At 38.1% G+C, this 12648-nt stretch overlaps 1 protein-coding gene and 1 long non-coding RNA gene across 3 annotated transcripts in view; one reads left to right on the forward strand and one right to left on the reverse strand.

The window, feature by feature from the left end:
* LOC115344443 overlaps nt 1-12523 on the reverse strand; it is a 68665-nt gene extending 56142 nt beyond the window's left edge. Inside the window, exon 1 of the long non-coding RNA XR_003924523.2 lies at nt 10993-12523. This is a non-coding gene — a long non-coding RNA (uncharacterized LOC115344443). The remainder of the gene's footprint in view (nt 1-10992) is intronic.
* On the forward strand, nt 774-7476 carry KRT222 (keratin 222). Of its 2 annotated transcripts, none has more exons than XM_030021714.1 (6): nt 774-938; nt 3039-3167; nt 3941-4161; nt 5232-5308; nt 5494-5599; nt 6970-7476. In XM_030021714.1, exons 1-6 carry the CDS (start codon nt 843-845, stop codon nt 7181-7183), a joined length of 843 nt encoding a protein of 280 aa, XP_029877574.1. In that variant the 5' UTR covers nt 774-842; the 3' UTR covers nt 7184-7476. The 2 variants fall into 2 exon arrangements, with proteins under 2 accessions (XP_029877574.1, XP_029877575.1); XM_030021715.1 differs by having other exon boundaries at nt 821-1020.
* Nucleotides 12524-12648: the final 125 nt, after the last annotated feature.

Raw genomic sequence — 12648 nt, forward strand, 5'->3', positions numbered from 1 at the left:
TTACACATGGCAGAGGTATTGTAAACACCTTCAGAGACTAACCAGACACTTTTTCTGACAGCAGTTAGCTATGTTTGAAGTGTTAATTCACCAGAACTTTGCACCTTGCAGAAGAGGAGCCAAACCCTTTGCCACAAGGGGCACAAGCATTCTTTACCACTAGTAGTGCTGGCTCCTCTCCCTCTTTTTGTGTTTCTGCCCATAAAAACACCAAAATGTAGGGTGAGAGGATGTCCAGGAGCCCAGCTCTTTTTCCAAATGGGACAGACCGCAACACCAGATCAGGTCAGCCACCTGAGGCTTTGCCTCACTGACTCTCAAAAACCTTCAAGAATAGAAATTCTGTAACATCCCTAAATAACCTGCTCCAGTGCTGCACAACTGCCTGGTGAAGGCCCATTCCAGCAGCCCTGCCACCAATACAGGTGTACTGCTGGGAAGCTGTTCCTTTCCCTTCCTCTCTGCAATTGCACTCTCATGCTGTGCAGCTGTAATTTTGTCCTTTGCTTTGTGTCTCTTAACCTCACATTTCTAAGGTTATAAAAAACCACAGTTATAGTGTAACAAAAACATAAAGACATTGTATATATTCATTTCAGCACACAACTTAGGAATCATTATTTTAATCCCTGCAAAAGTGACAGACCTTTGCTTTATTAACTTGCTTTTAGAAATGACTGGAGGCCTCTGACCTTCCAGTCCTTCCTCAAAAATAAAGCTCTGCAGCTTTAAAATCTGGCTGTACGCGCTCTCTCCTCTCACTGCAGGCAGGGAAGGCTCTGCAGCAGCCGGCTCATCCTATCAATAAGGCTCAGTTAGCCAAGGTGGAGGATGGGAGGAGAATGGAACTGTCCCAGCTCCTCAATGAGATCAGGGCAAAGTATGAAACGCTCACCACCAGAAATCAGATAAAGACCATCATCTCAGCAAGGACCCAGGTAATGACTTCATACAGACATACACCTTCCAGAGTAAGGAGACAATCCCTGTCTATACAATTCCTCCCTCAGCCTCTATGAGGTACAGTATTTCCTTTTCAATGCAGCATATTATTGGGGAAGGGATTTTGATTTTACTGCAGTAAGATGTGAACTAGAAGATAAGGAAATAGATTTTGTTTAGGGTATGAAATTCACACTAAACAAATGCTGTGTAATTCATCTGGATGTTTTTCTGTACCTGCAACAGTGATATTGTTGTGATTTTAAAAATGATGACATATGCTGTAACATGGTAACCTCTAGCACCATTTAGTTATCCCAGAGGAAAAGAGAATCTTGAAAATCAAAGGCAATGTAAAGAATCCATTTATTTACAGAAAGCTTTACCATTTTTAGCACCTATATTAAAGAAAACTGTACCTTTTCAGGAACTATTTTATATTGTTCACAGTAAAACTATGTTATACTCTTCAGCAAATATAGTTTTTTCTTTCATACAGATTGATTAACTGTTATCAACACACAATGCTACTATTTTAGATTTACATACAAAACATCTCTAAAACCCAACTAAACTTTGAAATAAAACTGTAAAACACTTTTCGGACATCAAACATGAAGAAGTTCAGGGTGAAAATTAGGTATTGTATCACCTTGTTGTACTTCTTAGGCATTGCAGAAATTCTGGAGGTTTATTTTAACCACAGGCCAGACTACTGCTGCAATCTGGCTGATCTACACAGTAATCCAATGACACACAGCAGCTATAAACTAGATAGTTAAACTAAGTTTATATTTGCGTTTGGCACAAAGCAGCCAATGTATATTGATATAATCTCGTCACATAAATTCTGCAGTACCCAGGCAAAAAAGGGTAAGCAAAGAATATTGAGTGTTCACTTGTGGATTAGCCAAATATAGATTTTTCATCAAAACAATGGCATGGTAAAATTACAATAGGTCAGTAAGTTATGGGGGGAGGGGGGAGGGGGGGAGAAGCTTATTTTACTTGCTTCATAAGACCTGAATTAAAGACTTTATTTTCTTAGAGTTGATGGCATCATAAGAACCTACATAAAGCAGTAAAATATGCAAAAGAGCATATATTGTTTCAAGTGCTTATGGCATCTTCACCACTTGCAGTAAAACTCAGAATCTGAAAGGAAAATAACTTTCATAAGCAAAACAATTATTTTGGAAGTTAAATGCATGAACATATTATCTAAATCAAAGACGAGCCTAAATCTAAAATGACCCGACACATGCTCAAGATTGGCTTAAAAACCCTAATTTTCTTGCAAACACAATACAGTGCTTGTTTGACTATTTACTTTTTTCTAAGAATAAGCTTCAGCCTTAAGGATGGCAAATTATCTCAAATAGTATTTTAGATCAGGATTAAGCTTAGAACAAGCACTTAACTTCTGAATTGTCACATTTAACATGGGTGACAGCATACACTCAGAAAACATGCCAATTTTTTCCTTCCTGTGATAGGTAAATCTTAAATAACCTGTCCTTACAGGACAAGGAAAAGTTGTAGATTTGGATAACGATGCTACTCATGTTTAAATGGATGGAGGTACTTGCCCTCAAATGAGAATCTGAAATCCAGTCAATGACTAGATCAGGCAAAAACATAATTACAGCAATTGTCAATTGTGATATATTCATGCAACCACTCAAAAGGGCTCCCTCTCTATAAAGCTGTTCTTAGAAATAAAAAATACATTAAAAACAAAGAACCTTATTCAAACCTGGAAGCTTGAACTGACTGCAATTCCTCTTATTTCCATGAAGTTAAGCCCATTTACTCTAGAGGTGAATAAGGTCTCAATACAACTGCTTAATTTGTATGGGAATTCCTCTACAACAAATATGTTAGGCATAAAGATGCGGCCAGCTACTTGCCATCAAACATAGCAGTATAAGGGCTTCCCATCTAAATGGTACATAAAATATTTACTCATCACTGTTACCTTTAACAAATTTATATGACTCTCAAAAAATTCCAACTAGGTATTTTTATGTATCTACTTTATTTTCATTATTTGAATATTTTTTTAATATTGTTATCTTTTTTTTTATCCCCGGTAGCTAGAGGAAGCTACAATTAAAAGAATGGACAAAGATGCAGAAGCATTAAAGGCAGCCAGAGCAGAACTCTGTGAAGCGAGACGGCAGTGGCACCACATGCAGATCGAAATTGAATCTCTCCACGCTGTGGTAAGCATCATAAAATGAAACGTGAAATCTTCTGGGGAAAAAAAAAATCTTTTTCCTGGCATAAACTATTCCACTATTCTGTTTATGAACAATCACATCCTGTATACAGCAGAAATACAACACACAGAGAAATGCATAGCTTTGCGGTGGACTTTCAGCTCATCATACAGAGCACTAACCAACAAGTAATAACCCAGTCATTGGTCACATTTAAGAGTATCACATGTTTTGATTCAGGATCTGCCATTCAATATACACGTGTTTTCATGTTTTCACACCTGCCAGACAAATATTTGCATAATACTCCCTCATCAAGTTCCCAGTCATTCTGCCTAACCAATTCACATCAGGTTTATAACTTTTTTTGAATCTGTGGACCAAATTTATCAATTCATTCATGATAAAATATGTCAGCAATTTACTGAATTCAGTAATATAGATAAGCTACGAGAGAACACAGACCACTCAGTTTTCATACAGTACTAAGCTGGATATCGTTTCAACCATACAGATAAAAGCAGAAATCTGTAAAATCAATGGTAGTGGATTTCTGGTACAACAGGCGGCTACATTTTTTTATCCTGTCTTAAATTATTACAGATTTTACTGGAAAATTTCTCAGCAAAAGTATTATCTTGAAAGCTTTACTCCTGTTCCTAGAGAATATTCTTAAAAGAACTGATGTAAAAATACACAGGTTGTTAATGAAAAGTACGTATAACATCTTTACACATATACTTTCCAAATCTTAAAATATGAGTTAAATTTCACAGGAAAAGGGTTTAGAACGTTCATTGCGTGCCACAGAGCAGCAGTACCACATGCAACTACAAAATTTAGAAGCTGAGATTGAATGCTTAGAGAAAGAGCTACTGGAAGTGAGAAGAGGTATTGAGAAACAGCTTCAAGAGCATGAAATTCTCCTGAACACCAGGATGAAACTGGAGGAGGAGATAGCAACATATCGCAGTCTGCTTGAGCAAGAAGAGAACAGGTACTCGTCGTTTAGACAAAAAGTATTCAAATTTATCTTCCATTTCAGAACATGTCATTGAAATAATCATCATAATTGTAAATACATGAACGAATCATTTAAAAAATCACAGTATAATATCCTTGGAAATGGTTATATGGTAAATTAACTTCACTGATTTCACACTTTCTGGAGCTCAGAGTGTCTCCACAATCCATTGCAGATAATAGCATGCTTACTGCATCCTCACTCGAGGCACTGCATGTTGATGTAGACTTCGTATCCCATTAGCTGCCTGACGTGGGTTCTCTCTGTCTCAGACCATTGATGAAGCAAGTCCACACGCGTGAAGTTCTGGGAGAGAACTTCATGTCTCATCACATGACAGATGGCCGTCTGCATGTGGAGTTCATACTACTCGCTATCATTCAAAGCGTTTTAAGGCACACGTTAGGATGCTATTTCAGAATACACCTTCCAGTGACATTTTGCCTTGGTTGTAACTCTTCATGTCTGCCCTTTCCCTGGTATACAAACACCAGTAGTTTGAAACGTAGACATGAGAGACGCAGCTATACAAATGTAAACAACGAGGAGGATAAGGAAAAGGCAAAATATCACATCTTGCACTCAGCACTGGTATCTTAACAAAACCAGGCATGCCATTCTGAAATCTTTCAGTGGAACATTGCCTTCCTCAGTCCTTTCTACAGAAAATGGAGAGTTTCAGTCCTGGAACTTCACACTTTTGCATAAGAAGATTCCAGACAGGGGAGTCAGTTTCAGATTTAATGCTTCTAGCTCTGAAAATACACACAATTCAGTATCAATAAAATTAAATAACTCTTCCTAGCACGCAGCAAACTGACGAAAAACTGTCCAAAAATAATGAAGAAATTGCACAGATATTTTCAGTAACTTTCTTCAGTTCTATACTCAGAATGAGAAATCCAAACAAATAGTTGCTACAATCAAACAGAACTTCTCATGGTTCTCATATTTTTAATTTTTTCATAGCTGTTCATAAGACAAGTTTTAGATTAAAGTAATTCAGTATTACTAGATGACTGTGATAATTTTTATTTTTGCAGGTTTCATTGCTCTATACCTGACCAGAAGGATGACAAAAAGCCTACCACTAGCAAGATTGCCTTTACACTGCCTTCAAGTGAGTTTTTAGACACTTTCCCTTTAGGGGATTATGGCCCTAAAGGAGGATCCTAACTACTGACAAATTACTGGTTATTACAAAAGGATCTTCTTCCAATGCAGCAGGAGGAAAAAATATCTCTAGGTCCTGTATCCTGTCCTCACTCTTCTGCATGCTTAGTATATCTGCATTTTCTTTTACAGATGGTGTAAAGAAGCATGAAACTGAGAAGGTGGAACTGGTGACAAAACAAGCAATCCTAGATGGAAATATTATGAAGGAAAGTGCTGAAGCTCATGGCACTGTACAGTAAGAGAAACATGAATTTAAAAAAATAACAATTGAAAGCAAATGGTGGGCATTACATTTCAATAGCTTTGAGTTTTCCTTTATTTAGTATCTGTCATATCATGCCCATACAGCCAAGAAGCTCCAGAATAACAGTGATAGTTCTTGAAGGTATATTGAATGGCATGTTTTAACAATACATTAAATTTTAAAGTTCTTTTTATCAGCATTTACTTCATAAGCTAACAATATCATGGTAATGCTTCCGATTTGTAATTTCTATTTCTGTTAAGAATGAAACTATGAATAATTCATCTAGTTAAGGTTGAAAGCAAAAGAGCCCATACCATGTTTGCAAAGTCCCTCTGGGGCATATTTATGCATATAAATCCAGGCTTGGCTTCTCTACCTTCCTATTTGGAAACTCCTACATTTCACCAATTACCAAACAGGGAACGGAGAGCTTGGCTCCTAAATGGATTTATGAAAGTCTGTTAGTATGCATTATGCACCTCAAATTACTTTAATAGTATTGGATTGCCCCATTCTTTTTTTTTCTGCTGCTCTTTAAGCTCTTTTGTAGACTAGCATTTAACGTTACATTTAAAACAAACTGCAGCATAGCATGTCACTAATACTTAACTGTAATCAGCTGTTGAAAACATGCAGAAATTTGGATTAAAAATTAATGCCATTATATGGTCCACCATACACACTCCATACCTGAAGCTTATTTTCATACATGAGAGTTTTTCATCTTACACAGTCTGACAGATTTGCATGGGCCTGCTTGGCTGGGTAGTTTACTCTACCTGAGTAAGGCCCCCAAGTCAGACTTTTAGATCTGGATCCTGACACATACTTAGAGGATGAAATCAGTCGGATTTGGGTGCCCAAATATTATAGAATCAGCTAGAGATTTAATTTTCTGTATTTTACTTCTGCCCTTTTTTTATTTTTTAAGTTAATGTAGATCTACATTCCGAGGTTTAGATCTGAACTAGATTTTTCTCCTCCCTATTTTGAAGGCTTTCAGATGCAGGAATTCTGTCCTGCCCACTATAGTACAGGGATTTCTTGCAAAGTTTTTGAACTTGGATTCCAAACTTTCTCCTTGGAAACAAACTGCCTGATGTGTTTGGAGCAGTGGTTTTGTATCCATGCCCACTTAAAAGTACAAAACCAAGAATATAATGAACCCTCACCCTTTATTTAGCTTTTCTGGAGAATGAACCTGCGGAAAAAAAAGAAAAATTCTAGTTTCTCAGTACCCATCTAAACTAACTTGATGCTTTATTATGCAATTTCTCTGTACATTTAAAAAGCAGTCCTGAAGACAGACAATTCATATTGCCTAAAGGATCATAAATACATTTGCTTTATTGTTTCAGGACAGAAAAAGTGGATGAAGTCATTAAAGAATGGGAAGGTTCTTTCTTTAAAGACAACCCTCGCTTAAGGAAAAAATCAGTTTCATTGCGCTTTGATCTCCACCTAGCAGCAACGGATGAAGGATGTTTACACACTAAAAAGAAAACTCTTCCCGACATTGAAGTCAGGCTGGTAATGAGGAGATCTTGCAGTATTCCTTCCATCAAACCTTAACCTACAGCAAATTAACCCAAAGTTCATCTCCAATGGGCTCTGGAAATAAACTGTAGATGGACTTACACAGCCTGCTATCTTGCTACAACTACAAAATCTTACTAAGTACTTTGATTAATACAATAAAAACATACAAGTCTTTCAAAAGAAAGGGAGAAGAGCAAGGGAGTTAAGATTCCAAGAAACCTAACTTCTACTAGTTTTATACTCTGGGTGCAGCCCTTTAATTTTCTCATTATTGTTGTTTTGTAGAATTTCACCAAATGTTACAAAAATTAAACTATAACTTTATACTTTGACATATTCTGCCTTTGTAAAAGAGAAGTTGTTTTCTCTTTCTGGAAATGAGAAATGCATATTTCATTCTCTTAATTATTCAATATTGCATACATATAATGACTGATGAATCCTTGTAATAATTTATATCACAACTGTCATACTTCTTGAAATATATTTTAAAATAACTCTTTCTAAAAATTACATACAAAGATGCTCTTAAAATACATAAACTATTAACAAAGAATTTTCTTTTAAAAGTGGCTGGTATTTTTAAATTATTTTTTTTAGGCAACAACTGAGCAAAAATGTCTTTCCCTTACATAATTATACGCACATTTTTAAAAGTGTTGTTACAAGCCAATAATATTTTAGCCATATTGTTCCACTGATTTTGAAGCAGTAATTTCCACTGAAAATCAATCATTTTTTTATGTGTCCACACATATCTCTACTACAACTTTCTTAGCCATAGCAAGTAAAATTATACTCCTTAATTGTTCAAATGTAAGGAGTCAACCAGCCATTTTAATGCTGGTTTTTAATTAATTTTGCTTATTGTAACAATGTGAATTAAAATACCTTCAACAAATTCCTCTTTTGACAAATACTATAGCTAAGTTATGCTCTTGATCTAGTACACATAACAAGTCACTATCATGCCAGGGTACAAATACTATAGCTTCAAATCAAACGGACAAAGTAAGGGCTACATATTCAAGGTAAAATTCTACCACACCCCTGAAGTATCCCCCACTACTACTCAAAGTAGCTATGGGCAAATACCAAGTACAGTAGGTGACCTTGCATCTGTACACAAAAAAAACCAGAAATACAAACTCAGACATACTTCTTTATAACATTGAGACAAATTTCAAACAAAAATTCAAACAAAATTTTATTAAGATAAGAATGATGGTTTACGAGGATTTTAAAGCGGCATGGATGTCAGAAACTGTCACCGAAATCACTGGGATTGCAGGGGCTCAGGATCTAGAAAAACCACATACCATATTTGCTGGATTCACAGCAGCATGTCAAAGATTAATTTAAGTGTCAGTATTCACCTTATTACTTATGGCATGTGTTACAAAACCCAATACTACAAATTCTTTCAGTGTTAATTTATGCTTCTATCTTTTGTTAATGGTAAGAACAATGCATTTATATTGCCCACAGTTCTATATCTACTGTATGAAGCTGGCTAATTATCATTAACCTTAATACTGATCTGGTGTTGTTAATACTTGAGTATTTGGCGTCCTGAATGTATTAGCCTGCTCTAGTATTTTCACTATGCAGCTTTTTTTTTGTGCTTATACTCTGTACATTTTACAATACTTGAATTTAAACTAAGTTTTAATTGCTTTAAGGCACTTTAAACAGGGATAATAATTTACCAAAGTAAATGATAGTACTACAATAAAAAAAGTATTAAAATTGAGTTTGTCCACGCATATTTTGTGAGTTTTAATGTGTATACCTTAAAAGGAAAGAAGTAACAAATACAAAATAAAAGTTGTAGATAAGAAAACCTGTAGCGCTGCAACCAAGTGTTTCCTAAGCTCTCCTCTACAATTAGAAAGACACAAATTCCCTAAGAATCTTTATCATAGCATGTAAGGTGAGTGTCCTCCTGCTATAAAAATTACTCTTTTTCTGGTAAATTCAGTAACCCTGACTAGATCTAAAGTCCCTTGTTCTGAGTAGTGCACAAGAAAGAACAGAAGACAGCATTTGGCACACATAGTTTACAATCTAAAAGATAAGCTGACAGGAAAAGATAAATAGCAAGCAAATATGTAACAGAAACATAGCTTAACGCACATACCTTTAAAACTGCTTAGGCAGACTTCCTCATGCAGGAAGAGCTTGCACAGGCATATAAAAATTACTATACAAATACATGGAAGGTACTGCCATCTCTACAGTAAACAATAATGGAATAGTCTTACTCACAGAGACTTTTTTTTCTTTAACCAGGGGGTGTTTGGCTTATTCTCTCACCTACGGTACTTCTTGGGGTATTATCTTCTCTAGCGTAACTCTAGATTTTTTTGTTTCCCTAATGATAGAAACCTCATCCAGCATAGTATGGAACACATACCTGACTTTGCCTTGCAATACAACCTCCATACTGTTTTAGAAGAGAAAAATTACTGTGTATCTATAGTAAACATTGTCTGGGATACTACGTAACTAGAAAAAAATGTTGACCTTCTTCATATATGTTATTTCATCCATATAACAGCCTGACCTCATGGTTTCTGAAGCCATCTCCCTGACCCCAGCGACAGCACAAGTACACCCTGAGCTGTCCTGTGATGAGAAATTTATTCTACCCACAGACTTTGCTGTTGTTCAACACCGGACTCAACTGCTCATGAAATATACAGCTTCTGTTTGAAGTTTGAAACAACTGGCATAAACCCAGCTATACTGTTTTGTGATCATGAAACCTGATGCTCTAAGTTAAAAAAAAAAAAAAAAAAAAAAAAAAAAAAGACTGCAGTTTAATAGCTGTTTTTGCTAACACACAACATTCTGCAGGCAGCCCACTCTTGCCTGTTCAAGGCTATTTTCTTCACGTGCGACTTCCCAACCCTGACTTCATCAGCTGCATTAAGAATTGCTGCTACTCTAGACCTGGTTCAAGTGTGCATCCTGGTTTTAACTACGTTTCCTCCCCTTACAGTACATGTGTATCTTTTGTATTATTCATAAATTCCATCTCTTCAAATGTAAAGAGCTTACTCTCTTGTTCATCAACCACTTGAACTTCCACTAGTATCAGTGTGAACTCCATGTGGGCATAGGAAAAAAAGAAGTATTCACAATAACATCTCACCCTGATTTTAGGTCACTTTAAAGCTGAATTAAGAATATAACACTGAAGCTTGAAAATATGGCAAAGAATTCTTCATTTCTGTGCTAATTAAATTCAGACCAGCTGAGCTAGTGGCATCTAATACCTGCAAACGTCTGATGTAAAAATGAGTTTCATTGTCTCAACCTACTTTCCAATGAATATATGTCCTCATTACAAAGCTTATGAAACTGTTGCTAATTAAAACAGTAGGATAAGAGCTAACTATTTAGAGCCCCCTGGTTAGTATGATGCAGTGTAAACAATCCTATTAAACCAGGAAAACTACTTATGTCATATGGTGTATTAAAAAGTGTACACAGGCAAAACCTTTCACTATCAAAACACGGAAATCAGGCAAATAGCAAAGTAAAAAAACAAAAACAACATAAAACAAAGTAAGGAATACATTGCTGGCTTTGAAAACACATACAATAATTCAGAACTATTAGCATGGCAAGTGAGTATCAGTAAAGGTACTTGAAGACCATAATATTTCAATAAGCTGTGAAAATTTAGGATTTACTTCAATGTTATCAACATTAAATGCATTCTAACACTATCAACAAAACCATGTTATTAATAAACTAGAGATGAACGCACAAAGCAGTCAAAACCAAGGGAAAAACCAGGTTATTTTTTCACCTCTTAACAAGTATTTTCTCACCTTTTCTTTAAAAATACTCTGCCCAGGTGAAACTGGTAGACTAAAAAGGCGTATTTGGCTGGCTGACTGAGGAATCTTTTCAATTCTTACTTTCTTTTAATTATGAAATTGAAGTCACATATCATTCTGCTGCATGTCAACAAATTTCTATTGTGGCCACAGATAGCACACTGTAAGCAGATGAGGGCAGAGTTCTTGTATCTTTACTTGTTCATATTCTTATTTAAGAACGAAAGCAAACTGGGCTAGACAAAGTGTAGGCATCAAGAAGAAATGGACCTAACTTGCAACAACCCGGTATCATACTCAGTTTTTCTTCTTTTCACCTTCTACCGTTCTTTTGGGTTAGGTAGGTGTCATCTGTTTGGCTTTCCTTCAGCTGCCACATTCACCAGATCCACCATGGATGGATGGATGTCTAGAAATTTATCTTATTAGCCATATGACAGCATTTCAATGCCAAACTTTAAGTTTTCATACTGAATTCAGTGACTTTTAACAATTTTCACTATACAAAAGACTCCTACGCTGAATGCTTAGGTCTGAAATTCTTCATCTTTCTCAGACACTCAGAGCCACACGGTGTACCGTGGTTTATATTTGCCAGCTTTTTACCTCCGTGTGTGATATCTTCACAATTTTCTGCAATAAATTTTTCTGGATAATTCCACTGCTCCCAGTCTACTCTCCAATTCATAGTCCTCTGTGATTCAGCAACTAAGTGTTTGAGTTGGTCAGTCTAATTTGGTTCAAAATTATAACCTACACAGATTTGTAACCCAGGGTCTTCCGTGCAGCCCATACAACCAGCCTTCCTTCACACCCCTCTGCAGGCTGACCTGCTTCCTCTGGGCCTTCTTCTGTGCACACCCTTACACCGGCGTCTTCCCCACTTTCCTCACAGCACGGTAAGCACAACCAGACTGAGGTCCACATCCTGCTCCCACTCCTCTTTTCGAAGAGATGCCATTCCCAAACCATCGTTTCGGCACTGCGCACGCTACGCAGCCAAAGGGCTCCCCAGCACTGCCAGGACTGTTCACCTGACTTTATCGCCTGCCTTTTGGGGATTTATTTGGGCTCGGGCACTACACTGCAGCGTTTTTCCAGACGCCCCCCGAGCAGCCCGGGGACCAGAGCGCCTCAGGGCGCCGCCGCGCGCTCCCTCTGAGAGGAAAAAGGCGCCAAACGGCAGTGGGCGCGAGGCGCCAATGGCGTCCCCCGGCGGCCCCCCCGCCTGCTTGTTCTCCGCCGCAGATTCGCCACCGGGAGACAGCGCTGCCTCTCCTCCCGGCCGGGCCCTGCGGGTATGCTAACACCGACCGGGGCTGCCCAGCGGGGAGCCGGCTCGGCGGAAGGGCGGGAAGCGGGTTAGCCTCCCTGTGGAAAGTGCTGACAAGAACGTGAAGGCGGGCAGTTTCCCGCCCGCACCTTCCCCTTGCTGTCGCGGGGTGACGGGGACGAGCCCGGTGCTGGAGACTGGGAGTCTAGGGCGGAGACGGCCCGGCCAGCACGATGCCTCGGGAGCACCGGTAACACCCCCCCCCCACGCCGGGCGAGGCGGCGCCTCCTTCCCCGTAATGGCGGGGCCGCCCCCCGCACGCAGCGCCCGGATCGCCTTTGCCCCCTGCGTCCCGCAGATTCGCCACAACCCCG

Source organism: Aquila chrysaetos, chromosome 8, assembly GCF_900496995.4.
Source record: "Aquila chrysaetos chrysaetos chromosome 8, bAquChr1.4, whole genome shotgun sequence".
In the NCBI taxonomy this organism is placed as follows: Eukaryota; Metazoa; Chordata; class Aves; order Accipitriformes; family Accipitridae; genus Aquila; species Aquila chrysaetos.

What these genes read in the sequence shown, in the direction of transcription:
- KRT222 (XM_030021714.1), top strand. Translation starts at nt 843, where the DNA reads ATGGAACTGTCCCAGCTCCTCAATGAGATCAGGGCAAAGTATGAAACG. An exon ending in TTGAATCTCTCCACGCTGTG is followed by an intron (nt 3,168 to 3,940) that starts GTAAGCATCATA and finishes TAAATTTCACAG; the next exon opens with GAAAAGGGTTTAGAACGTTC. An exon ending in TGCCTTTACACTGCCTTCAA is followed by an intron (nt 5,309 to 5,493) that starts GTGAGTTTTTAG and finishes TTTCTTTTACAG; the next exon opens with ATGGTGTAAAGAAGCATGAA.